Genomic DNA, 26,214 nt, shown 5'->3' with positions numbered 1-26,214 from the left:
CGAGCTGCGCCCGCGCTCTGCGCTGCTCTGCCGCGGCCTCCCGGAGGCTTGCAGCCTCCGCCCTCCTCCGCATCCCCTGCAGCGGGGACCGCGGCGGGCACCGTCCTGGCCCTCCCGGGCGCGCGCGCTTGGCCTCCCCGGCGCCTGCTGTGGCGCGCACGGCGCCGGATCACGCGGGCCGCCGGCTTGCGCCCAATCCGCCGTGTTTCCCAGGCCTCTCCCAGGTGCACCCCGGACGGTGGTGCGCACGCCGGGGCCGCAGCGCCCAGGCCGTCCCAGGGAGAGCCTGGCCGGGGTCTCAAACAGGGCGCAGTGTCTGCGCGGCGGCAGGGCGCTGGCCGCTGACCCCGCCAGAGTAGGGAGGGGACTGATGTTGTGGCGGACAGCTGGGGGACCCCCGCCCTGGCGACTCAGGCTGCCAAGCCCTTTCCCAGCCCTGCTTGTATCCACCGCGGAACTGGGCGACACAGTGGGGACTGGCGGATGAGGAGTCCTTGCGTCTCAGATGCATTTGGCTCGGAGCTCTGTCACAGCGTTGCGCATGTCACCGCTGTGGCCCTGTGGACCCCAGGTTTCATCTCGTCATTTGTCAGAGTTTGCCGTCTTCCTCCTCTGTTGCTAGGCCTGTGGAAATCCCATCAAGGGATTGGAGCGTGGAGAGCGCCAGCTGTTCTGGCTGGAGAAAAGCAGCACAGCCGCCAACGCTGCCAACTGCTGGACCCAGCTGGACCTGGGCTGCTGCGAGGCCCTTGCAAGAGGACCGACATCAGAAAGACTTTCTGCCAGGCTGGGAGGTCGTGCTTTGATGCACCAGCAGCCTCCTCCATCCGGTTTATGCAAGCGGGTAGGTGCCCCAGCTGAAGCCAGGAGTCCATCAGCGTCTTTGCATTTTCCCTAGAATCGAAATGCCTCCTGTGTCACTCCCGGGATGGGTGTTAAGTCAGGCCAGAGCTCCCTCCAAGACAATGGACTTTCCAAAACCCAAGTTCAGGACTTGGTCACAACGATGACTTTATCACCCCAAGAGCCCTGAGGAGTCAAAGGCCAGCATGGCCTGCCGGTGCCCCTCCAGGCTCACTGACAGCCCTGCAGACAGCAGGGTCTTGTTTGCCCTGCCAGGCGATGTTTTCTCTTGGCCTCTACCATCCATGGCTGTGCAGAGTGAGCCCCGCCTTCCTGCTCACCAGTCCACTCTGCCTGCCAGGTTGCTGTGTTGAGGCTGGACCTCAGATTTGCTTTGAGAGGTGTGGTATTTAGTGAGGAAAAGACAGAGTGTCTGAACTGGGCTTCCTGGTAAAGCGTTTTTCATTCATTATTTTCTCTCATAATATTTTCTTTAAATCAAATCATCTCCTAGATATCAAAGTCTACGTTAGCGTGCTTTTGAGGTGATGTGTTTCTTTTCCAACAGGTTTTAGATACCTGAAATGGCAATAGCTTCTGGGTGGTTCTGAGGATTAAAGAGGTAAATAGCTCCAATATAAGTAAAGTCATTGTTTCTTTCACCACATCTTCTTAAATTTCATAAAATCCCCAAAACGAATGTTAGTTCAGATCAGGTTTACAACAGGCAAGGACCTGTTTTTCAGGGCTGCCTAGATGAAGACCCCTGGGTTTACTGTCCTTGGGGAGGAGGGATGTCTTCTGGTGTCCCACTGAAACTCCAGGTGTGTTCAACTCAGCAGTGTCTGTTAAAGGCCTGGTGTCAGCGGAGGCTGATTTGGAAGCCGGGTGGCCCTGTACACCCCGCAAGCAGCGGATGCTACTACTGAGGAGCAGCCAGTGTGTATTATGGCTCCATCGTCTGGTGGAAGGGCCCCTTAAAAAACCCAGAAACCAGAACAAGGGGACAAAGATGCCTCTGAAGCAAGCTGAGAGTCACGTGATCATGCCTGGGTTGTGCAGGAGGTGTTTGAGACTTGTCCCTCCCTGGGTGGGTGATTCAGGAAGGCATGTGACCACGTCATGTTCCAGTGTTACGGCTTTCTAAGGCCAGTGTCGGTCCTTGGTTTCACTACTGCGGTTCCTGGGGCACAACCACTCCCACAGGTGACCTATGTCCCTGTTGGAAGGTGTGCTCAGGATGTCTCCGCTCTTGCTGTTCCCACAGGACTCAAAGTGGGCCTGGCCTCCGCCACATGCTCTTGTCCCCAGACACACTTTTGTAATGCTCCATAACGCTCCCTGTTCTCTTGAGTGCTTACAAAGCTCTTGGTTTGTTCCAGGTGCATGTCTGAACACTTTACCATAATTCACTCATCACACACTAGCCTTGTGAAGAATGCCCACTGTTATTTCCATCTTACAGGTGGGAAAGTTGAGGCACAGAGAGGTTAAGCCACTTGCTCACCAAAAAGCTGCAGACTGGGGTCCAGACCCAGATGACCGAGGTCAGTGTGCAAGTTCTTGCACCATGCTGGCTGCTGTATTCCTTTATTTCAGCAGTAAACTTGGTCATTTTTGTCAATAAAGTTTTATTGGAACACAGCCACAGTCCTTTATGATACTGTGGCTGCCTTCTCAACAAAGGCACTGTTGAGGCTGCTTCGAAGATCCTGCACACAGCAGAGCCGGAAATGTGTGCTCTCTTCCTCTAAGAGGAAGTCTGAGGCCTCTGGCCTGATCTGCAGGCCTGTCCTCTGAATGTTTCTTTATTCAGTGGTTTATGTCTTTTGCAGTAGGTCACGCGCTGCGAGGGCACTGCTCTTTCTTGTCCAGTCAGCTCTGTCTGAGGAAGTTTTAAATGTGCTCTTTTCCCACTGAAGGTTTGGTAATTTCAGTCCTTAAAATAAACTGGCAATAGACAACAGGGAAAAGAACACACAGATCTTCTTAGGTGCTAATCAGCTCTGCATCTGAGCTCAAGGAAAAGTGAAAGGCTGAACCCTGTGTGGAGCTAAGGGTGCCGATGTGGGGCTGGGCTTCCATGGGGGATGTGGGCCCATAGGGCTGGGAGGGAGCTCAGCAGCAGCTAGCAAGGGTTGCCTTGCTGTGCAGATGGCCCTCCCAGGTCACAGCCACCTGTGGGGATCCCTGCAGGGGTCAGGCATCAGGAACGCCCCCTTTCTTCCTGTGGAAAGAGCTTTCTTGGACCAAAAGTGGGGGAGTGGCGGGTGGAAAAGCCCGGGCCTGCCTCTGAGTCTGCTGAGGAGGCTGTGCATACTTCTCTTTACGAAAGGACCGTTCTTCAGTCTGCAGAGGTCTGCGGTTCCTCTGCATATCCAACCTGACATATGCCAAAGAAATGTGTTCAGGTGTGATTTCTCCCCTCCCTTATGTGCAGAGTGAGCTCCTAACTGGAGCTGGGCGCGGGGCAGGTGCTCAGTGAGCATTTGACGAATAAAGGAGCATCACTCAGCGATGTCGCAAAGGGCACTGTCGTTACGCTCACTCAGCTCTGGACCCTTTCTTCGGCTCTTAAAGGAAATTTTCTCATGACAATGTGTTTATTTTCTGCCTAGGTTTGGAGGCTGCTATGTTAACGCTGCTTGCCTTTGGAGCGTTACTGCACGAAGTCTCTCTGAGTGGTCCAGATGAGGCTGCCCCTGAGACCCACGGGGCTCCGGGTGGACCCCTGTTTGACTATGCCAGTTTGCGCCTGCACCAGGAGCACATTCCCCGCTTCTTGCACAACAACAGGCGTATCGCCACCATCTGTGAGAAGGACGCACACTGTCCATATAAGGTAGGCATTTTGTCCCACCCGTTCTGAAGGATGAGGTTTGGGTTGGCTTCCTAGTTCTGCCGTACCGTGTGAAACTGAAGGTAGAATTCCGATTCTTGGATGTGTCTGAGTCAATCACTGCTTTAGTTCATCCCACCACACTTACGAGTGACTGAACTTGTCTGACAACCGTGTCCATGCACAGGAGTGACCTGTAGGGTCTAAGCCACTGCTAAAATGGCAGCCGGTCCTATCTGCACACTCTGTAAATGAAGCAAATCAGGTTTTAGGCAGAAAAGAACATTTGTTCTGAGTAAAGAATTCACACCTCTTCCTTTTTCCGTGGCGTGTGAGAGGTCTCTTGGCAGTTAATTTCAGTAATAACACCTCAGCCTTTCTCCAAGCAAGACTGTGAGGTTGGAAAGGCCTCAAATAGGGGCCCATTAAGACGTCTGAGACAGCCTCGGAGATCAAAGCTGGGCACCAGGAGACACTTCCTTTCCCACACGCTGGTGCAGGAAATCATGGAAAAGCAGATCTTGGAATCCAACCAGCGTGCTCCTGGCGCCTTGCAGAGGAACCTGGCCTGCAGCGCCTTCCGTGTCCTCCAGGGCTTCAGGGGTGTGACCTTGGGACCGTGGGCATTTCTGCTGATCTTGATTGATGAGCCAAGTTCCTGATCCGTGACATTTAGCTGTGCTTGTTTAGTAACAGAAATTCCAATTTACTTATCTTCTGAGGGACTAATTTTAGAATCAGTTTGCCCTCTGAGAAAGGCAGTTTTCCAAGCCAGAATTTAAAGAAATTCCAAAATCAGGCCGTCTTTGGTGGTCCAGGTAAAGCTTGGACTCTTGGTTAGGGGACAGACACAGGGGTGACTAAGACAGTCCCTGAGAACCTTGAGACTGCTATTCTTGGAATTTACTCTGGGAACGTGAATCATAAGTAAAATATGACAGTTGTATAAAGGTTTGTTTTCTTAATGGAGAAATCTGAGCGTTCACTCCAAACGTCGGAATGGAGACCTGACTACATGTGCGGGTCTTATGTTGCAGGAACACTTGGAGAATCTGAACTACTGCTGGGGTTACGAGAAGACCTGCCAGCCAGAGTTCAGGTTTGGTTACCCTGTTTGCAGCCTGGGATGGTAAGTTTCCCCAGGGAATCCCCTGCTCCCTTTAAGACCTCTGCTTTTTCGGTAGGGCCTGGCAGTACCCTACCTGCCAGCTGGACTTGTTGGCTAGATAGTAATTCTCTAGCATTATTTTGCCTGTCCAGGCAAGGACTCCATTTGACTGTGTTCACACTGGGTGGGAATATCTATCATTTCCTCGGCCAGAGGGGGGCTGTGTGGCTGTAGACAGCGTCTCCCATGGTGTGCTCAGGAGACAATGGAGAGCTTCCTCAGGATCCCAGAAGCTTCCCGTCGGGGCAGGGCCAATGGGGTGAAGAAGACGCAGCCATGAGTCATTGGTTGTCTTCGGATCCTGGGCCCTGACTTCTCACGCGCCTGCTGTCTCATCCTGAGCCTGTGTGTCTGCACAGCTTCTTCTGGGAGCTTCTCCTGCAGGGGGATAGTTATGGGGACACAAAGAGAGCATATGCAAAAATCAAAGCAAGGCAGTCTTCCACAGCTTAACGCATAGGAAGAAGGCTCCAGGCCCAGAAAAAGCCAAGGGAAAGCAGGCTTTTCCTCTGCCAACAGGATGGACTCGCTGGAGGCGGCCCAGGACATGTTCTGGAAGCAGGCTGACTTCGGGTTTGCCCGGGAGCGGCTGGAGGAGGTGCGCGTGCTGTGCCGGCCGGAGAGCACGGTAGGCATCAGCGTCCTCAAGCGCCAGCGCGCTAGTTTTACTCTTGGTTGTTAATATCATTGAGTAGATTGTAACGTGTACACAGAGGACAGGTGCCACTGCCAGAGGCCTCCTCCTCTCTTTATTGCTTAGAATTTTATTTAGCATCCCCACGTGGGTGATTCTGTGTCCTTCAGAAGCCGGGTTCTCCTTTCACACATATGTCGGAGAGTTATCTTTTGAGGCAGTTAAAATACTTTTAGGGTTAGACTCTCCCCCTACCAAATATGCTAAAGGAGAGAAACTCATCGTGGTGTCTTTCCAAATCCCTTACACGCCTGTAATCCCAGTGACTCAGGAGGCTGTGGCAGGGAGATGGCAAGTTCAAGGCCAACCTCAGCAACTTAGCAAGACCCTGCCTCAAAATAAAAATAAATAAATAAAAAGGGCTGGGGATGTGGATCAGTGGTAAAGTGCTCCTGGATTAGATCCCCAGCACACACACATACAAAAAAACACAAAAACCCCTCCTCAGGTCACTTGGGGCAGCAGACAGACCCGTCCATGCTTCTGTCTCTGAGCACTTCACAGTTCACAGCAAGTTTTCCTGTATGTTGTCTTGTTTGTCTTACAAGTGTTACAGCAGACAGCAGGTCTACTGAGCCACTCTAGAGCAGAAAACAGGCTCTTCAAAGAAGCTAAGCAAGTTCTCTAAGCTCACAAGCTGCTTTGCAGGTTATATAACTAAAAGGCAGGTTGTTTTTCAGTGTATTTTCCATGTTCCACTTCACACCCCCCTGGGGAAGACAAACATGTGGTCAGAGGTGGTCTTAAGTGGTAAGCACAGTCGGCTCCTGACTCCAGAGTTCAGATCCTGACTCCGGCAAGGTGCTCAGCCTTTTGAGTTTCCGTTTCCTCGGCCTTAAAGCCGTGCCGGTTTTGTAGCATGTAGGGAGGATGAAATGAGGTTCTGCTTATAAAATTGCTCAGTGCAGGGCCTGGCTCCCACAAGGAGCTTGGTGTTATTTTTAAAAGTCAGTGCAATGACAAGCGCTTACCACCTAAGGTCCACTATGCCCTAGAATCCAGCGGTCCTGAACCCCAGCTCGGGGCCTCTGTCATCTCCAGGAAGTCTGGAGACAGGAAAATTAATTAACAAACTGAACATATGCTCTCTAGTGCTGTCGGGTGTCATTTAATAGAGCTGTTAGCAAGCAGGCAAAGAGCACAGCCGAGTGGGGAGGCCTGGTCTTCACCCGCACTGCTGCTGGTGCGGGCAAGCGTCTGGCTTGCACACAGTGGGTGGGCTGGCTGTCCAGGCGGAGAGGGCCAGCAGGGCCCAGCGCACCTCGCACAGCTTTTGGGGCCGCCGAGGAACACTTTCCTGGCCAACTCTTCCTGCGTGTGCATGTACTGCTGGAGTCTGATCCCTGTCCGAGTTTCAGGTGCTGGAATGCCATAGCCTGGTGGCCCATCGCAGCAGAACTTCCTCCTCATGTTTCAGAGGCAGGAAGTCAAAGACAAGGGTCCTGGCACAGTCGGGCTCCTGTGAGGGTCCTCTTTCAGCTCGCGGAAGCTGCCTGTCTTCGTAGCCTCACCTGCTGCGAAGAGGGCGAGGGTCCTTTTCAGAAGGGCACTAACCATGCTCCCGGGGGCCCCACCTCCTAGCTCCATCACGCTGCATGTCAGGAGATGGCGTTTTGCAGATGCAAACCTGACATCAGTCCACTGTGATCTTTTACTCACTGCAGATTCCAGAACACCCTGCAGGTCATGATTAAGGCCCCACTTTCATCAGAAGTTTTAGGAGAAATAACAATAACATCAGCATTTAAATCTGCACATAAAACCCAGAGCAGAACCCTTGCAACGTGCTTCCTTTTCAGCACTGACCAGGTGGCTGGAGCAGACACGGGCTATGACAGCTTCTGCTCAGCTCCTTCATTCCACTGTTGGGAAAACAATCTCTGGTTTCTACTTACAGTGGCAAATGTGAGACATATACAAAAACTCGCACGAGGAACCTGAAGTTCCCGTGACCAGATTGGCAGCTTGAGGGACTCGTGGCCAGTCCTGCTGCTGTTGAGGTGGACTCCGCGGTCTGTGGGAGACTCTGCAGGAGGCGCCTCTTATTAAAATCTCCTGCGCTGGGTTTCTCCTGGTTGTGGACCTTCTCGTTCGGTTTGGCTGGCTGGGAAAACGCTTTTCTTCATAGCCGTGGGCAGCACTGGTTCTGAGTGCTTCTTTTTGGACCACTAAAGCGAACCACATGTACAACTCAGCTGTGGAATCTGAGGCGATGCAAAGAGAGCCTCTGCGAGTTCTCCACAGCAACCTCACCAAGGTGGCAGAGCTCCCTGTGGCCAGGCTGGGCGGAGGGATCCTTGGACATGCTGCACCGCGGCCTTCCTCCCTGTGTCCTGTGGGTACGCCTGCCATCAACACGACCGTCCAGTTTCCCAAGTCCTTAAAATGGTCATGCTAAGGGCCAGACACAGTGGCCACACCTGTTATCCAGCTACTGGGGAGGCTGAGGCAGGAGGGTCATACCAAGGTTAGCAAAATGAAAAAATAAAAAGGGCGTTAACGTAACTCAGTGGTAGAGTCAGCACCCCAGTGCAAAAAAAAAAAAAAAAAAAAGTCAAAGTTGTTTTCTCTTTTTCACAACCTTGTTTCAGAGCGACTCGAGTCTGATGTGTTCCCGTTACCTTCAGTATTGTAGAGCGACCAACCTCTACCTTGACTTCAGAAGCATCAAGAGGGATGACGAAAGGTACGAGAGTTCTCAGGTCTGGGTGGGGACCGTCTTGGGCTTGCTGGGAAAGGGTTGAGGGACTGGGTAGCTGGCGAGGCAGGGATGCCCGGACGGGTCACGATTTGGTCACAGTGTGAACTTAGGTCACCTGGAGAGCCTCATGTGGCCATGCTACTTTTGCATAAGGTGTATTTCTCCCTTTTCTGCAGAGCTGGAGCAGCCAAGCGAGTGTCTGCCCCTGAGCGACACCCTCAGCCCTGCTTCTGCAGATGTCTTAAATTTCCTTTCATAAGTTCAGCCATATCTCACCAAGTGGTGGGGATGCATTCTGAGAAACATATTGCTAGACAGTTTTATAGCTGTGCAGACACGGTGGCGTGTCCACATGACAGCCAGGGGCCGCCAAGAGCCCCATCGTGGCTGTGGTTGCTCCTGATGGGCATGTCATATAAGCAGCGTGGCATCGTTGGATTCCCGTGGGAAATCAATTTTGGAAATCAGCATCACTCTTACTCACAACTCATGGGCTTGAGTCATGAAAAAGTTTTCTAAACTCAGTTTTTTATTATGTACTAGATTCAGGGAGGATTTTTTCCGGAGAGGTGAAATCGGAGGACACTGTGAACTTGACATTCACTTGTTGATGTCTGAAGGTCAACGCAAAAGCCCTCTGCAGTCTTGGTAACGTGATTTTTTTTTTTTTTAACACGTCTCTAAGATATTTGTCTTTACTTTTGGAACTTGCAGATTTTAAAAATGTTGTTTAGTTTGTAGATGGTTTCAAGTAGTGTTACTTAATTTGCATAGGCCTGAGCGGCTGAGGGGTGATAGTTGCGGACGAATCGTCAGTGGCTTCTGCATCGAGCATATCTGCTTACAGAATATTAGCAAGTGTGGTATATGGTACTTGCTGTTCACAAACCAAAGGAAAAATCACTCAGAAGTGAATTTTATTCACTCATAATTGCTGCACGTATTTTGGGGAACACTTTTTCTTAAAAATACACATACCTTGAAATATATCACAGCATGCAAGAGGGGTACAGTGTGGTTTGAAACAGGGGACTCACCTCAGAACCTTTCCTCCAGGCCCCGCCCCACCCCGCCCTGCAAGCGTAACAGCTGCCCTGAGCTCTACTCTCATTTTTATTTATTTATTTATTTTGGTACTGAGGATGGAACCTAGGGGCGCTTAACCACTGAGCCACATCCCCAGCCCTTTTTATCTTTTATTTAGAGACAGGGTCTCACTGAGTTGCTTAGGGCCTCGAGAAGTTACTGAGGCTGGCTTTGAACTCACGATCCTCCTGCCTCAGCCTCCTGAGCCGCTGGGATTATAGGCATGTGCCACTGCACCTGGCCAATGTTCCTTATTTTGAAACACTTTTAGACTCATGGAAATTTAAAAATTAAACAGGGAGACCCCATTGTGTTATTGCCCCAGCTTCCTATAGTGATAACATCTCAAGTGGCACAGCACCAGGGTCAGAGCCAGGAACCGGGCATTGCTACGGTGCACTCCCTGAGCACACATGTGGATTCCCTAGGCTATGCAAACGTGTGCACTGTAAAATGTGTGTCCCATGTCTAGGTACACATGGCCACCACAGCCAGGACATGCAGTGTTCCTCCTTCCTAGAACCCCGGACTCCACCTCATGGCCGGGGGCCTGCTCTTACGGAGTGTCAACTTCCGAGGTCCAACATTCACACTGGCACACCCCTGAGCGTAACAGTGGGCCTGTCCCGCGCTCTGCAGTCTGCGGTGAAGTTTCTCCTGTGCCTTAGCGGGTTTTCACAGTAGGTGGTTCCTGTGTCCGCTGAGCACGTCGTTCCTGGTACCTTTTGGTGCCTGAGTCCACACTGTGGTTCCCTCGGGTATCGCTGTGTTAGTGACCTCTTGCTGTGCAGCACATCAGTCCAAAATGCCCCCAGGGCATGTTTCTATAGATTATCTAACGCTTTATAACAAATGACCCCCCAGTCTAGCCACTCGACCCCATGAGCACTTCCTCCCGAGACAGGGCTGTGTCTGAGGCAGGATTTAGGAGCCGCTTGCGGTGTCCCACGAGGCTGTGGTCCAGCTCCAGCAGGGCTGTAGCCATCTCTGGCTGCACGGTCCGCTCCTGAGCTCTCCGCTTGTTGCAAGCCTCAGCTGCTCTCTGGCTGTTGGCCAGAAGATTGTTCTTACTCTGTGGGCCTGTCCCCAGTGCTGCTCACTGCGCAACAGCAGCTTCCCGTGTCTCCAAGGGGCTTCGTGCCCCTAGGACGGAAGCCACAGTGTTTGTCTAACCGGATCTCAGGAGGGAGGTGTCCTCATTTCTGCTCTGCCCTGCTGCTGGTGGGCGGACTTCTGAGCCATGCCACTCTCTAGGTGGACAGTGAACTCCACCCCTTCAGGGAGGGCCTGGGTGCAGCCCTAACTTTTGGAACCTCGAGGTGTTTCTGTCCGCATTGTGTTTTAAGGAACCTGTTTGCTGTTTATTTTGCATGAGGGGTGATCTTAAGGACAGGACGCTCGGAGGCTCTTTTTGCTCACTCTGAATCTGCCTCCTGCTTGCGACTGTCTTTTGTTTGCACTGCCAAGATGTCTTCTGAGAAACAGACTTTCCATCATTCAGGGAAGCTCAGCTGGGTCTGCTAACTTCCTGGGCACTAGATGACTTTTGGAATTTGATTTTTGTCAGAATTCAAGAAGCCTGCCCTGAGGGATTCTCTGCCCATTGTTCAGCAGATCCTGCTGAACCTTCCCTCTTCACTGGTAGATAATGTAGCCAGCCTGACGTGTAGGTCTGTGCTTTGTGTGGTAGATTCCCAGTTTAACTTTCTTGTACATTAGACTGAATCTTAAAATCATTTTGTTCCCGACTCAGTGTTAAAGTCGATGTCAATTATATGAATGTTAGTAAGTCTGAGAAGCAGCTTGGTGCTGTAAGAGTGCTTCTACACACTAGATCCTGAGTCACAATGTTGCAATAGGAAATTTGGAAGAATCTCTTAGAAATTATCTCCCAATTCGTAATTCCAGGTTTGCAGAGCTACAGACCTATACTCAGCTCAACTTCAGACCCATAGAGGATGGTAAATGTGACATTGTTATTGAAAAACCAACTTATTTCATGAAACTAGATGCAGGTAAGAAAATTTGTCTGTTGCTTAAATATTGGCTAATGCAGCTTTAATCTTTTTTGATATTTGTATATAGTCATTTTCTATGAATTTTTTAAAAAGCAATATGACTAATGGTGGATTTGCTTTTTGTTTCCTACTCTGAAGTCAGTGAACTAGTTTGAACTTCCTGTTACTTTACACTTTTGGTATTCTGGAAGACACCCTCACATTTATACCAAGTGACTCATTCAAAAATCACAAGAAGTAGGCCTGCTTTCACCTCTGTAACTAAATTTACCCCATCTGGTCTCATAATATCCTGACTTGGATTGTGTTTTTTTTTTATTTTTAAAATTTTTGTCATTGCTGATGTTTTGTTCTTTTTATTTTGGGGACTGGGGATTGAACCCAGGGGTGCTTAATCACTGAGCCACATTCCCAGCCCATCTTATTTTGAGACAAGTTTTTGCTAAGTTGTGTAGGAACTCCCTACATTGCTGAGGCTGGCCTTGAACTTGAGGTCCTCCTGCCTCAGCCTCCTGAGTTGCTGGGATTACAGGCGTGTGCCACCATGCCCAGCTGGACTGTGCTTTACTACCTTTTTTAAATGTAGAGGCCATGGTATACTGTGGGTGAAAGAGAAATGTCCATAAATCCACCCCTGTCAAACTTCCTAATACCATTTCCATGACTAAAATGACCTTAAAATTCTTTTGGAAGTTAACCGCTGCAGTATATTCTTGGGGAGGAAAAGAAAAACGACAAGAACCACTAGAATTCTTTTCCCATTTATGCCCATGGGCTTGCGTCTTGCTGCCAAGAGTAACTTTGGCTTGGTGACTGGTTGCCCTGGAGAGGGGAGACACGGGCCACAGTCTTGTCTCTGTCCATGTCTGTATCACGTGGACTCTCGGGAGAGGCGGGGTGTGAAGAGCCCATCAGAGGAGCTGAGAAGCACCGTACCCTGTCCATCCGCTTTCGTGTCTGCCAGCCTCCTGGTGATCGGTGCATCACAAAGTGTTAGATTCTGCCCCCAGGCAAGTTCAGGTCTCTGAACTAAGAGCAAGTAAATACGCCACGTTCGAAGGTCTGGCTCACTTTGAGAACCATGCACCGCGCCTGCTGTAGGAGAGGGATGCGTGAGCTCCGGGATCTTTGCAGCTCTGCAGGGGTGTGAGGCGGGGTGACCACCGAGCAGGCCGTGCCTGCGCCCCTTCTGTCCCTGCCGACAGGGAGGACAGAGGAGTGATCTGCAGCAGGAGAGGCCCACACTGGGCACATTTCCCCAGGGTGTGGCCTGAGACTGCCCTGGGCCATAAATCCTTGTAGCACTGGGCACTGCCCGTGCGTGCCCCATTCCTCCACAAATGTCCAGAACTCGCTGAGTGCTGTCCAGGAGCTACGGGGCCATGTGGATGACCTGGGGGAGGGGCAGGCGTCTTGTAGAACTTTATTTTTCTTGTTAATTTGAAAATATGTTCTTTACCAAGATGTTTCTGAGTGAAAAAAAATCAGCCTTTCCAAGCCTCATCTAAGACGCGAGGTTGCCCAGAACCGAGTACTTCTTGCTCTCTCTTTCTGGCAGACGTTGTTCACGGCGACGTGAACTCAGGATGTTGTGCAGCTTCTGCTTTTGAGATTCCCTGTTTTTCTCTCCGCCGACGTATTCCTTCCTTGGAAGTGCTGAAAGTGCCAGTCACTGAAAGCCAGTGGGACACGGGTGCTCCTGATGTGGGGCTGCAGCACCCAGCACCCAACCGGAAATGTGCAGATCCACCTGGGGCGACGTCCCAAGGAGGGACATCTCCGACATGCACTTCCAAGGAAAGAATACAAGAATGGACCTACCTCGATGTCACTTGTCACCAATACATCGTGAATGGGTCTTGCTGAATTGATTTCTTAAGACACGAGCACAAAGGACAATGATTAGCCTTCATGTTCCTTAGTTCCAGTGCATGTCCTGTTTGTTTTCCCCAGTTATTTCAACTAAAAGTCCGCCCAGTGCGGGTGACGGGGTGAAGGTTGCTTCGTGCTTGTGCTGGGGGCTGGTTGACTCAGATGTCTTTCCTGACACCAGGTATCAACATGTATCACCACTTCTGCGACTTTATCAATCTCTACATCACTCAGCATGTGAACAACTCCTTCAGCACCGACGTGTACATTGTGATGTGGGACACTGTAAGTAGCTGTGCGTGCCCTTCTGCCTGGTCAGTGTGTCACCGGGGCAGAACTTCCCTGCACACGTAACTGTCCCGATGTACATGTGCAGCACACAGGCGCAGCTGTGTGCACACTAACAGTGATGGTGGCGCCTGCAAGGGAGGCTGCCCACACGGGAGTCGGAACCTGCGCGGGTCCTCTGTGGTCCAGCCAGACATCCTGATTCTGACCCCCGGGGTCATGCCCCCAGATGACATTGCAGGGAGGTGACGGCCTGCTGGCTGGCAGGGTAGCGCCTGGCATCTCTTCCAGGGGAGTCGCAGCAGCCTGCACAGCATGGCCCAGGTGCACGGAGGCCAGGTCCACCAGGGGCAGGTGCAGCTGCTGGGGCCAATGCCTCCCGGAGCGGCTCCATTGGCACGGCCCCCAGGCCCCTGCCAGAGATGCTCCCAGTGCCAAGAGTCACGGTGCCAGGGAAGCCCACGCCCGGCTTCCCAGCCCTGGTGCAGCTCACCCACCAAGCGTCTTTGAATCAGGAGCACCGTTGTCTAGAAGCATAGCTGACATGGACCATCGCCATTTCCAGAGGGCGCTGGACACGGAGGGGCGCTGTTTGTGGGGCTGCTCTGCGGCTAGGGAGGTTGTGGCCGTTGCCCGCAGGCCTTCGCTGGGTTCGGGTGCCCTGGGAAGGTCTCTGAGCACAGGGGAAGACGGTGCCCTCCTCGCCTCTTCCAGGGCAGGAGCTTGCAGGCCATGCTCACAGTCGTACCGGCCCTCGAGGCCCTCCTGGCTCGGCAGGCTGCTTTGCCCTTCAGGACCCACCTGCCCTCGCCTCCCTGCCTGCCCTTGTGCCCTGCGGATGAGGGACTCTGCCGTGGGTTGTGTTTGGGGCGAGAGTTTTCACTGCGACTTCAGAGAGGAAGTGAGGCCTGGCTGGCAGGGAGCGCTGTGGGATTCCACCTTGGTGTGGAAACCTGGGTGCCCGTCGCCTCCCTGTGTGGTCTGTGAGGATGTGGGCGGTTGAGAGCAGGCTTCCCACATGCTTTCCAGAGGCTTCCACGGGACTCCTTGCATGTCTCAGGCTTCCGGGGTGGCCTAGGGGAGACTGAGCCAGCCTCTGCACCCTGGCCTTCTGTGTGCCTGCCGGGGTGGGACAGGGCACCTGGCCATGTGAAGATCACAGGCCACCTGGTCTTCTGGACCTGTGAGGTCGGGCAGTCTGGCCTTGACTGGCATGGATGGGCGGAGCAGATGAAGCCACCGGGCTGGGTGGCTGCCATGCTGTCACCTTTCTCCTCCACTGCCCCTGGCATCCATTGTGACCCTGTGTTGTTGGTCAAGGGCACTTGCTCGTGGCTTGGGTTACTCCAGAGTCTGGGCTATGGAAGCTTCAGGGCCGGGGTTGGGGGGGCAGTAAGCACTATAGGTCTCGTGGGTGCTGAGCTCCTCTGTGCTGGCCAAGCCTTAGGCAGGCAGCTGCGTTACCCACAGGCTGTGATGTGCATCCTCCAGGGTGGACAATACCACCAGAGTCAGTGCTGAGGGCCTCGGGGGCACTGTGCTTGGACAGGGAGGTGGCTGTGGCTGTCCATCAGACCTTGGTGACGCTTTACACGCTGCCCCCCAGGTGCCCGTGGGGCCTTCTCTCTCCTGCTCCTCCAGCCCGGCGCTTTGGCTGCTCCCTCCCGGCCCCCTAGAGGCACTGTTCTCCAGACACCTGTGGGCACACCGGGCGCGCAGGTGGGCGCTCAGGTGGGCTAGAATGGATGGGAGGGAGCTGGCTTCTCGCAGCGTACCGTGCTGAATCTGGAGCCCTGTTATTTCTCTGTGATCGTGAAAGTCGTACCTGATTGTAGCGAGTTCCAGCAACGCAGAGGTGTGCGGAGTGTCAGAAAAGTTTCCTTCTCCCTTCCATGGACCCCCAGGGTGGCCACCGTTGGCCTGTGTGTGAGTCCCTTGCAGGATTCTGCCTTGTTCTGCAGTGGAGAGGAGTTAGTGGTGACATGCGCTGTGTTTTTAGCTGTAGGGCTTTGGAGCCCTCCTCTCTTCTATCTGTCCCAGCATGAAGCGCTCTCTCTGACGGCCTTTGCTCAGGAGCATGTGAGCATGTATGCAGATGGCGGCCCGTCTGTGTGAGAGCATCTGTGACACGATGGTGCACAGAAACCCATAGCAGCTATAGTTTCAGAGACGTAAGATGTGGGCGGGGGTCCAGCAGAGCCCTTGGTGGCTGCCGCGCGGCTGTGAGGACGTCTGTGTGGTCTGACTGGGGCCCACGCAGCTCTGCCTGTCCTGTGGTGGTGGCTTGTCGGGGATCACGTGCGACTCGGTGCCAACGGGCGAAGTCGGGTTTTGCAGCCGCCTTGAGCGGCCGGGCGGTGCCCTTCCCTGACCCTCGGCTCCCATCCTGTCCCTCTTTCAGAGCTCCTCCGGGTACCGGGACCTGTTCTCCGAGACCTGGAAGGCCTTCACAGACTACGACATCATACACTTGAAGACCTACGATTCCAGAAGGGTACTGGAAGGCTCGCTGTGGATGGCTGCGGCCTGGGGAGGTCCACGCGTTTGTTGCTGTCCCCACTGGCTCTGCATGTCTGGGTGTCCTGTTATAACTGGAAGGCTTGCTTCCGTCGACCGTGTACTTTTTCAAGCCTTTCTTCTGTCACTTTTCCAAAGACTGTGCATTTTATTCCCTCTGAAACGTGGCTCAGTGGCAGAGCGCTTGCCTAGCAGGTGTGAGGCACTGGGCTTGATCCTCAGGACCCCATAAAAGTGAATAAATAGAGTAAAGGCATTGTGTCCATCCACAACTAGAAACATATATATGAAAAAGGAATAGTGCGCCATAGATGGCGTTTCCATGCAAAGTGGAGCTGCGTCTTCCACAGGACAGGGCTGCCTCGGGGAGGGTGCAGAGCGCAGCCCCTCATCCACTCCCTCCCCTTCCTCCTCAGGTCTGCTTCAGAGACGCGGTCTTCTCGCTGCCACCCCGCATGCAGTACGGGCTGTTCTACAACACACCCCTGGTAAGTGCGCCCGTGCGGGGACGCAAGGGCGCCTGGCAGCCTGCAGGGCGCTCACGCATGGCCACCTGTGCCCACCCTAGATCTCAGGCTGCCAGCACACTGGGCTCTTCAGGGCCTTCTCCCAGCACCTGCTGCACCGGCTGCACATCAGGCAAGAGGGCCCCCAGGTGAGTGAGCGTCCCGGTTGGAAGCAGCGGGACCCTGGCAGAGAAAGAGTGACCCGCAGGGCGCACAGTCTGGGCAGGCGTTTCCTGGATCGCCGCAGAGTGCTGGATCGTGGTCCTCCTGAGCTCGGCTGCGTACTGCTGACCAGCCCTTCGTTCCTCCTGCCCCGCCCGCTTCCCTGCCTCGGTGTCCCCGTTCCACCCCTGTTTCTGGGAGATGAGTACCTTGGCACGCGGGGCACCTGTGTGTGCCTGGCTGGCTCCCTATATGTGCTGTTCTCCATTTTCACCCAGGGGCCACCATGCAGGGTTGAGTCCTTCTTTGCAGTCCACTGTGTGGACTCCTAAGGGGGCATGCTGTGTTCCTGAGAGCAGGTGGGGATCCAGCTAAATGCTCCCCGCTCCCCAGGGGTGTCCAGGTCACATTTCTCCCTGTGAGACCCACACTTTGGGTTCAGAAGTCTACTCGTGGGTCTAGGCACGTGTGGCCTTATTTTCCGTTCCCATTTCGATTGCAGGATGGGAAGCTTCGAGTCACCATTCTTTCCCGGAGCACGGGCTATCGTAAGATACTGAACCAAGAGGAGGTTAGTCTTCCACGTGCTCTCCTGACATCACATGCTGAATTCACCCCGTGACTCACGCCCCTCGCTTTTTCGCGTCGCTTGGGAAACGTCAGCTTGGAGCTCTGCGGTCAGGGTTTGCAAGGCTTGACGGCCTGTGGCCGGCTGAGTTACCAGACTTGACTGGCGTGTGGAAGTCGCACACCACCTTCTGCTGGAGTGTCCAGGTGCCCCTGTTGAGCCAGGAAGGGGCCCAGCTGGCATCCTGCTGCCTCCCCACAGCAGCAGTGCGCTGTGTGCTCGCCTCCAGGTGAGCCAGCGGCACTGTGCAGGCGTCTCTTAGAGATGGTTGGTGGCGTGGGGTGAGACCCTGGCCCTGGCAGCAGGTAAAGTTGCAGAGTCTCCGTCCACGTCGGGGACGGTCTTGGGTATCGCTCGCCTCTTGGCACACCAGCCCATTTCCACAGCACCAGTTCCTAAAACTTTTGCACCTCAGGCCGTGTCGGGCCTGTGGAGCTGCAACGCCCGGCGCGAGGGTGGCCTCCAGCCAGCAGTGTGGGCACGAAAACCCCTTGAGGGCCGGGAGGTGGCTCAGCGCAGGCCCGGGATTCTGTCCCAGCACACGCAGGAATCTGGTGAGCACCTGCCGGGAGCCAGGCTTTGGAGCAGAGGCAAGATAGGGAGCATTGCTGCCTGCGGAGCTGGCGGAGGCATACAGAAACAGGCAGGTCGGCCAGTGGGGTGACTTCAGGAGCAGAAGTGTGTGCAGGGCGTTCACCAGGTGCTGGGGGAGATGGGGGCCTGGAGAGGGGCCGCCCATGCGGAGCCTTCATCAGAGTGGAGTCTGGCCAGGGAGAGGTTCCTGGGCGGAGGCAGGTGCTCCGTGGAACAGGCTTCTCTTGTCCTGGAAATGGGGAGAACACTAAGGTGGCTGCGGCATCTCCAGAGAGCTGGGGACGTCAGAGGAGCTCAGAGGATCTGGGTGTGGCATGACCTCGTGGTGGACCAAGGTCAGGACCTGGGCTTTGTTCCAGCGTGAGTCAGAAAGCCTTGAGCAGGTGTGGTGGCAGAACAGCGTCCCTTGTCCCTCTGCCTGGTTCTCAGCCCTGGGATCTGTGACCGGGGTGCTGCATGGCGAGGGAAGCTGTGCAGCAGGTGGAATGGGCGTCCCTAAGCTGCCTTGGAACAGGGAGGCTGGCCTGGATCCTGGCTGGCCCCGAGCTCTGTCCACCGTCTGCCCAGAACCTCTGCCCGCCTGGGGAGCTCGTCTCTTGGCTGGATTCTTCTCATAGATCAGACCTCAGCTTGTCTTTCCTTGTCAGTGGGAGGGGAGGGCGGGCCAGGTGGGGAGGACAGGGAGGCCGAGTGCTGGCTGTGAAGCTGGAGGCAGGGCGGAGCCTCAGGTGTGGAAGCTTCCAGGAGCTGGGGAGGGGATCCCACGGGACCCAGCCCCTGTGGGACGTGGACCCTACAGAGCAGCCGGAGGATGCGGTGTGTTGCTCTAAGCCGCAGGACTTGCGGTACCTTGTCACACCACAGTGGAAGTCAACACCAGGAGAGGCAGGGACTGGCTTATTTACCCTTAAATCACTGGCCGCACAGGGAGGTGGGCGGCCCAGGGAGGGAGCGAGCGGCGATGGTGGCGGCAGCGGAGATGAGCATCGGGGGGCTGCGGGGCGATTCTTGAGCTGGACCCGGCGTGCCGACTCGGAAGGCGCCGTATTGCAGTGAGGGGGCCTGGAAGGTCTTGAGAGTCGAGCGTGACTCGCGGGCTCTTAGCCTGAGCTGCTAGTGGACTTGAAGCAGGAAGGATTTAGGAAGGGGTGTGTGGTCAGGCTTTGATGGATAAGATATCTGCATGGGTCACTTTGGATGCCTATGGGAAGGACGTGGGCAGGTGGCAGACTACAGAAGCTCAGTGGTTGGGAGAACTGAGTGTGTGTGTATTTGTGTGTGTGTGTGTGTGTGTGTGTGTGTGTGTGTGTGTGTGTGTGCATGACTATGTTAAAGACCCAGAAGGAAAATAAAGTCCACCCCCGAGTTCTGTGGGGCATTGGGTCCAGGACCCTCGCAGATACCAACATCTGTGGACGCTCAAGCCCCTGTGCAAAACAGCATGGTATTTGCATTGAACCCATATACATGCCCCTGTGTCTTTAAAATCACCTCTAGATTAATTATAATGCCTGAGACAACGTAAATGATATGCAAGTCATCGTACCACATTCGTTAGAGAATAATGTCAAGAAAAAACCTGTCCATTACAGACTCAATGTGTGTGTGTGAGCATGTGTGTGTGCCTGCGTGTGGTGCTGGGGGTTGAAACCAGGGCCTGTGCATGCTAGGCAAGCATTACCTCTGACCACACCCCCAGGCCCCTGCAGATGCAGTTTTTAAGGAAATTGGAGCTGAGGTTTAACCCAGGCCTCACATGCTAAGTGTGTGCTCTGCTACTGAGCCACCTGCCAGCCCCTGAATATTTTCAGTCTGTGGTTGGTCGAGTCTAGGGACAGGGAATCCTGGGTTTGGAGGGCCAAGTGCAGGTCAGTGAGCCTTTGTTGGTTGGACAGATGGAAGCTCAACAGCAACAGGTTGTGGATGACAGATGCCGGGTGCTGCTCGCACGTCCAGCCTAAACCTTGTGCTCTTGTGCATTCTATCCTCCTGGGCCCCAGAAGACATGTGTGGCCAGTGTCTCCTGCTGTCCTCTGCTGTGGGCCAAGGGCAGTGAATCTCAGGGCTAGATCACATCTGAGATTGCCCTCTGCTGAGGAGAACCCTGGGCTCCGACCACAGGGACCAGCTGTGAGATTGCTTATTCTACTGCCTAAAGGCCTCTGGATCTTAGGGGAGTCCTAACTGACATGACCCTGGCCTTCAGGAAGGGGCCCATGGGGAGCAGCGTCAGCCCTGGAGGAAGTGCTGTGGTGGGGCCGGAGCACCTCAGAGCAGGCTTGGTGTTGTCAGAGAGGAGCCCTGCGAATCGGCTCCCAGTGCCAAGCCAAGGCCATCCAACAGGTGCTCTGTCCCTGGGACTGATGTTGCTTGAATGGGCACCAACTGGCCAGGGAGAGAGTGCCTTTGGCTACACTCGGTTTGTGAACAGAGCGTCGAACCCTGCGGCTGGACTAAAGGGTGGGGCATCCACTTCCGCCAGGTTTGGGCAGTCGCATCAGAAGGGACAGACACTTCTCTGGTGTGGCTAGAAATCCTGAACTAGCGAGCGCTTGCTGGGGGCTCTCAGAGGCACATGATTTCTGCTGGGGGCACCACCCTAAAAGGCCAAAGATGAGGCCCACTGGCCCAGGCCCCCTTGGGAGGATGGTCTTCCACCTGTCCTCAGCCCTTCCACTCTGATGCAGAAGTACATTCCTGGGAGTTGGGGGCCGTTGGGAGAGGCCCTGGGTGTGATGGGCTGGTTGGGGTTTGGCCAGACACAGGTTCCGGGCAGAGGCCTGGACTTCAGTTGGCCTGTTCGCCAGCTCGGAGGTCCCGAGAGAGCGCCTTCTCATTTAAATGGGTATCACAGTCCTGGGGCTGCAGCTCAGTGGTAGAGCCTTTGCCCTGCACGGGGGAGGCACTGGGTTCGATCCTTAGCACCATATAAAAATCAATAGGTAAATAAAGATATTGTGTCCATCTACAACTAAAAACTATTTTTTAAAAAATGGGCATAGTATTTACTGAATATGATTTTTTTTTTTTCGGTGCTGAGGATGAAAGCCAGGGATTCTTTACGCTGAGCTATACCTCCAGCCCTTTTTATTTGAGACAGGCCCTCACTAAGTACTCAGACTGAACTTGAACTCAAGATCCTTTTGCCTCAGCCTCTCACACCCCTGGGATTCCAAGTGTGTGCCGCTGTGCTGGGCTTGGAGGTGATTTTTATGAGAATTAAGTAAAATAAACCTAAAGCACAAACGCCTGCACAGCTGGGTGTGGTGGCCACGCCTATGGTTCCAATGACTCAGGAGGCTGAGGCAGGAGGATGGTGAGGTCAAGGCCAGCCTCAGTGACTTGGGGAGACCCTGTTTTAAAATTTTGAAACGAGGCTGGGGATGTAACAGAGTGGCAGAGCACCCCTAGGTTCAAGTCCAGCACCACAAAACAGACCGAAAGCAAATGCCTGCACATCAGTGCACTTTTAAAGCTCATTTTATAGTATGGTGGGCTGGGCGGTGCACCCGGGGCTCCTGCCCGCTGGCAAGCTCTCTCCCTCAGAGCCAGCCAGCCGGCCAGCACCCCGTGGAGCTGACTCTGCTGCGGGAGTGTCGAGCTGCCCCGCGGCCATGTGTTCCAGGTGCAGAAACCGCTGGACGGCAAGGTCCACAGCGTTGGGTTGCTTGGGCTGCTGGTGAGGGACGGAGAGAGCCCCGGCCGGGAGTTGGATGATGAGTCGGTAGAGCTGCGTGCTTCCTGTTGCTGGGAGGGCGTCGTTCTGTGCAGAGACATGGGATATCAGTATTCCAGGGCACAGGCCGCAGAGCACCTCCATGAGTCCGCAGCCAGGCTGTGGTGGGAAGAAAGCTGCAGGCGGTCTGGAACGCTGCAGGTGGCGGCTGATGCCACTGGGTGGGTGTGGCCGTGCCCGAGCTCCTGTGCTGGGCACCTGCGCCCAGGGTGGGCTTCTTTCAGCTTCAAACAGGCTCTGTGCCGGGGCAGGGGGGGGGGGCGAGCGTGTTCGGGGTGAATTCAGGTGAGTTCACAACAGTGGCCCGAGAGTCGCTTAACACCTGAACGATACTACGTGCAAAGCCAAGGAATTTTAAGACCATTGGTGGAAAGTAAATCCGAAGGGAAGGAGGGAACAAATTCCAAATGTCTCCCCTTTTTCCAGCTTGCGAGTAAACTGAGGACAGTGCCTATGTTTGAAGTCCGGCTCGTGGATTACAAGTACGGGTGAGTGACGGTTGCACCCGCACACACTGTCCCTTGGCCCGCGGAGCTGCAGTGCTGGGAAGCTTCCAGGGGAGCTCTTGACTCCCGGAGGCCTGGACAGGCCCATAGACCCCAGCCATGAAGGTGTGGCGTGGGCAAGGGCCCGGGCACGGCACATCTGTGCAGCCTCCTGGACTGGCCCTGGGACACCATGTTGCTAATCAGGAGGACGAGTCCAGGTTTTATTTCCTTGTTTACTTACTTACTTACTCTCTTACTTATTAGAGTTAATGGTCATACACAGAGGACGGGTTCATCCCGACACACCCATAAATGCATGGAGATCAAATTCTTTCCTGACCTCCCTTTGCCCTCTGGTCCTCCCTGCCCCCTTCTCCTTCCTCTACCCCATCAGACTTCCTTTGCTCATCTATTAATTTGTATTAACTTGATTGGTCCTTTATCCTATTCTATCCTATCCTTCCCTCCCCTGTTCCTTTATTTTGCTCTAGCTTCTGCATATGAGAGAAAACATTGACTTTCTGAGTCTGGCTTATTTCACTTACCATGATAGTCTGCATTTCCACCCATTTAGTGGCCAACATCATCATTTCATTCTTCTTTATGGCTGAGTAGAACTCCATTGCATAGACATACCACAGTTTCCTAATCCATCCACCTACTGACGGGTGAAATTTCTGATGTTTTTTTAAGACTTGAAAACTAGTTCTGAATTTTAAAATGATGTCATGGGCCTGATTTACCCTGCTAGCTACCAGGTTTCAACTTCGGACGTACAATTATTTCTCTGAGAACAATTTGAGGGCCAGAGAATAATATGAAAGTTTAAAGAATCTTCCAAAATATTTTCACTTTTTTTAACATTCTGAAACCTCTAAGAGACTGAGGTGTACGGAGTTGTTTGTGGTCCAGGTGATTCCTGCTGGCTTTGGAGTTGTCCAGCTGTAAAGCAGCAGGCGTTCCTGGTCGGAAAGACCAACCAGGATAGAGCAGCTCAAGAGAAAGGAGGGAAAAGTGAGATTTCTTGTCTCCACCCTCAGCCACCCGGTCACAGTCTCATTCTCCAAATTTATGACTATGATGTCTTTTCTGTTCAAAAAAAGTCTACGTGTCCCGCACAAGTGCCCAGCGTAGACGGGGGCTGCGGTGCCACGGGGGTCACCCAGGGCCACACGTGAGTCGCAGCACAGCGCCGTTGGCTTGGCCAGGGTGGCCACCGGGCTGGCGTGGGAACCCGGGCCGGGCGTGGAGTGGCGCTGGTCCCCAGAGCCCCGCGCCCCAAGTGCAGACCAGCGGCCGCGCGGAGCAGCTCAGCGTGCCCAGAGGCGCCGGAGGCCCCGCGGCCTCTCAGCTGGCACTTTCCTTGGTCCTCGGAGGTCGCACGGTGACTCCCCTTTACAGCTTCTTCCAACCTGGTGGCTTCTCTGGTTGCCAGGGGAGGAAGTGGCTGAGCTGCGACGGACAGAGCCCTGGCATCTGCTGGAGAACTGGAGAGGGCACTCGGGCCACGCCGCTGCCCGGCCGCTGGGGACAGACAGGGCCTCTCAGAGGAAGGGACAGGACAGTCAGTTCTCCACTGCCGGCCCGGGAGTGAGGGACCTCACTCACACATCAGCATGGGGGTGCCTGAGGGCGGACCCCTCAGCTGGCAGCGCGCGCTCCTGGGGACACAGAGGCACGCACTCCTGGTGTGAGGCACGCATGGAGCCGCTGCCTGCCTTTCGCTCTGGGGGCCTTTTTGCTGTTGCTCAGGAGGAATTTGCCTTTGCCGCTTCCATCTGAGTGGTCTGCTGGTGCTCTTCTTCCCCTGGGCACAGTGGGACCGGACCTGTTGGTTGGGACCTTGTCGACTCACGTCACTGCCCTCCAGCATGCCCAGCCTCGAGTGAACCGCTTTGGGCTGATGTTGGGCTCAGAGTTTGCACCTCTGTCTGTGTTTAAAGAACACGGTGCTCCCTGCTGGGCGTGGCGTGGTGGGTCAGTCTGCGGCAAAGGCAGGAAGTGGTGCTGGCGGAATCAGGTCAATTCCACGGGCTCAGATGGCATCGAGCAACTCACGTCACATGTGGGGACATTCATTTCCATTTTGAAGAAGCCCTTTCCTTATCCTGAAGTAGCTTCAGTTTGGCGCTGGCGTGTGGTGACATCGCTCGCCCTTGCTGATCCTTTTTTGTGGTAGAGGGAGCGGGGTCGGGTTCAGGGCTGTCCTGTGGTGGGCTCTCCGGGTGTGAAGGGTGCCCTTTGGTTTGATCGTATCTATTTTCACGACTTTGTGGATGGCATGCCTCACTGGTTTTCTGCGTAAGGGAGCTCTTAGGTTCTCTTTAGAAATGCACGTCTGAAGAAACTGTTGAGTCATAAAGAAACTAAGTTGCTAATCACTAGAGTACGCTTGAAATGGGCAAAAGAAGTATAGGTGTGGACAGTGACCTCAGCGAAGGCCCCCGGAATCACGAGCCGACTTTTCCCTCCTCCTCACCCTCTGGTGTTCTGCATGTTACAGAAAATTCAGGTTTTTAGACCAGCTGAGGTTCACGCACAACACGGACATCTTCATCGGGATGCACGGCGCTGGCCTCACCCACCTGCTCTTCCTCCCAGACTGGGCTGTCGTGTTTGAACTGTGAGTGTGGGGCTTGGGGGTGGCCGACTGTCACTCTGAGGGCAGAGGCGTCACATTTGGTCTTCCCAGGCGGGTCCTGCCTTGGGGGAGTCTGGGAGGTCTGGAGGCAGCCTGGCAGGGCGCCCCACGATCCCCGCGGTGCCCCCGGGTTTCCCTGCTGAGTTCCGTCCTGCCTGCCTCTACCCCCACGAGCCTTCCAGGCAGTCCGTGCAGTGACTGTGTCGCAAGAGGACCTGGGGGCCGAGGATGTCACTCCGCAGGTGGTCGAGGACTGACTCAGCACGTGCAGGGCCTGGGTTTGACCCACAGCCCTGCAAGTATGTTTAAAATTAAAAAAAAGAATCACTGTGTCTCGTCGTGCACAGCACAGCACACCTCCAGAGCCCTGCCTGCCACCTCGTCCGGTGCTCACTGGCTCCGTGCTCAGGAAGTCCGGGCCGTGGAGGAAACGCTTGTCAGGGCGTCCCTGTACCTCTGTGGTCAGCTCTGGGATGTGGTCTTCCCTCCCGCACTGTGGTCAGGACCAGGCCCCGTCTTTGCTTCTTAGCAGCCTAACAGAAATCCCTGTTATTTTATTTCTGCCCTTCATATCTGAAAATCTTGGTTGTATGGTTCCATTTTAAAAACCAAGTGACTCAGTGTTTAAACAGGAGGCTACTATTTAAGAACAGCGTCGTCATAACCCTCCAGTGCTCTGGTAAACGTTGTAAAGCAGCGAGCGTTGGCGATGTCCCCAGATGATGGTGGGGCCTGTGTCCTGCACTTCTCCTAGCGGGAGAGAGAGGGAGGGATGGATGGAAGACAGAGGAAGGAGCAGAACGTAATGGAGGAGACGTGGACATTGAGTCCTAAGCTGGCATCAGGCTCCGCTTCCTGTGTCAGCCAGGGAGCTGCATGCCCTGGGCTGCTCCCTCCCGTCTGCCTCCGTCTGTGCAAAGAATAACATCTTTCAAGATAGTATCGGATTCACAGGCAGTAGGGCCCACTGAATAAGGTCAGTCCCCTCCATTCCTTGATCTTACTCTCTGTAAGGTGTTAAGGAAGGTTCTGAGAATTTATTCAGTTAGTTATTGTTTAGATTCTTGCTGTGCTGGAGACCAAGCCCAAGGCCTTGTGCATGCCAGACGCATGCTCTACCACTGAGCTACAGCCCCAGAATATTTTAAATATTATCTTTCTCAGTCTTGCTAACTGTTTACAAACCCTGTTGCAAGAACATACTTGGGTGGTGCGTGTCTTGGCCACATAGAATCGTGGACTGGGGAAGCCCTCGGTGTTGACACCCTTGTGTCCCCAGATACAACTGTGAAGATGAACGCTGTTACTTAGACCTGGCCCGGCTGAGGGGCATCCACTACATCACTTGGCAAAAGATGGACAAAATCTTTCGTCCCGAGAAGGTAAAGTTGAGTCACTTTAAACACTAATTATTAAAACACTGTGATCACTGA

At 54.1% G+C, this 26,214-nt stretch overlaps 1 protein-coding gene across 4 annotated transcripts in view; it reads left to right on the top strand.

Moving 5' to 3' along the window:
• EOGT (EGF domain specific O-linked N-acetylglucosamine transferase) overlaps window positions 1-26,214 on the top strand; it is a 28,932-nt gene that overhangs the window by 150 nt on the left and 2,568 nt on the right. The window contains exons 2-18 of one of the 4 annotated variants that reach the window (XM_079122516.1): window positions 623-844; window positions 1,412-1,465; window positions 2,309-2,390; window positions 3,462-3,685; window positions 4,720-4,811; window positions 5,370-5,478; window positions 8,136-8,230; window positions 8,789-8,893; window positions 11,240-11,346; window positions 13,403-13,506; window positions 15,911-16,003; window positions 16,443-16,514; window positions 16,595-16,681; window positions 17,197-17,265; window positions 22,079-22,140; window positions 24,644-24,763; window positions 26,061-26,163. In XM_079122516.1, the coding sequence (XP_078978642.1) occupies window positions 3,476-3,685; window positions 4,720-4,811; window positions 5,370-5,478; window positions 8,136-8,230; window positions 8,789-8,893; window positions 11,240-11,346; window positions 13,403-13,506; window positions 15,911-16,003; window positions 16,443-16,514; window positions 16,595-16,681; window positions 17,197-17,265; window positions 22,079-22,140; window positions 24,644-24,763; window positions 26,061-26,163 (1,428 nt within the window). In that variant the 5' untranslated portion in view covers window positions 623-844; window positions 1,412-1,465; window positions 2,309-2,390; window positions 3,462-3,475. Of the gene's footprint in view, window positions 1-5; window positions 845-1,411; window positions 1,466-2,308; window positions 2,391-3,461; window positions 3,686-4,719; window positions 4,812-5,369; window positions 5,479-8,135; window positions 8,231-8,788; window positions 8,894-11,239; window positions 11,347-13,402; window positions 13,507-15,910; window positions 16,004-16,442; window positions 16,515-16,594; window positions 16,682-17,196; window positions 17,266-22,078; window positions 22,141-24,643; window positions 24,764-26,060; window positions 26,164-26,214 lie in introns of those variants that run through there. The other 3 variants (XM_079122515.1, XM_079122514.1, XM_079122513.1) reach the window with 3 other exon arrangements.

This window comes from Sciurus vulgaris, assembly GCF_902686455.1.
Source record: "Sciurus vulgaris genome assembly, chromosome: 19".
Classification (NCBI taxonomy): Eukaryota; Metazoa; Chordata; class Mammalia; order Rodentia; family Sciuridae; genus Sciurus; species Sciurus vulgaris.
This window is presented reverse-complemented; position numbering and strand designations above follow the sequence as displayed.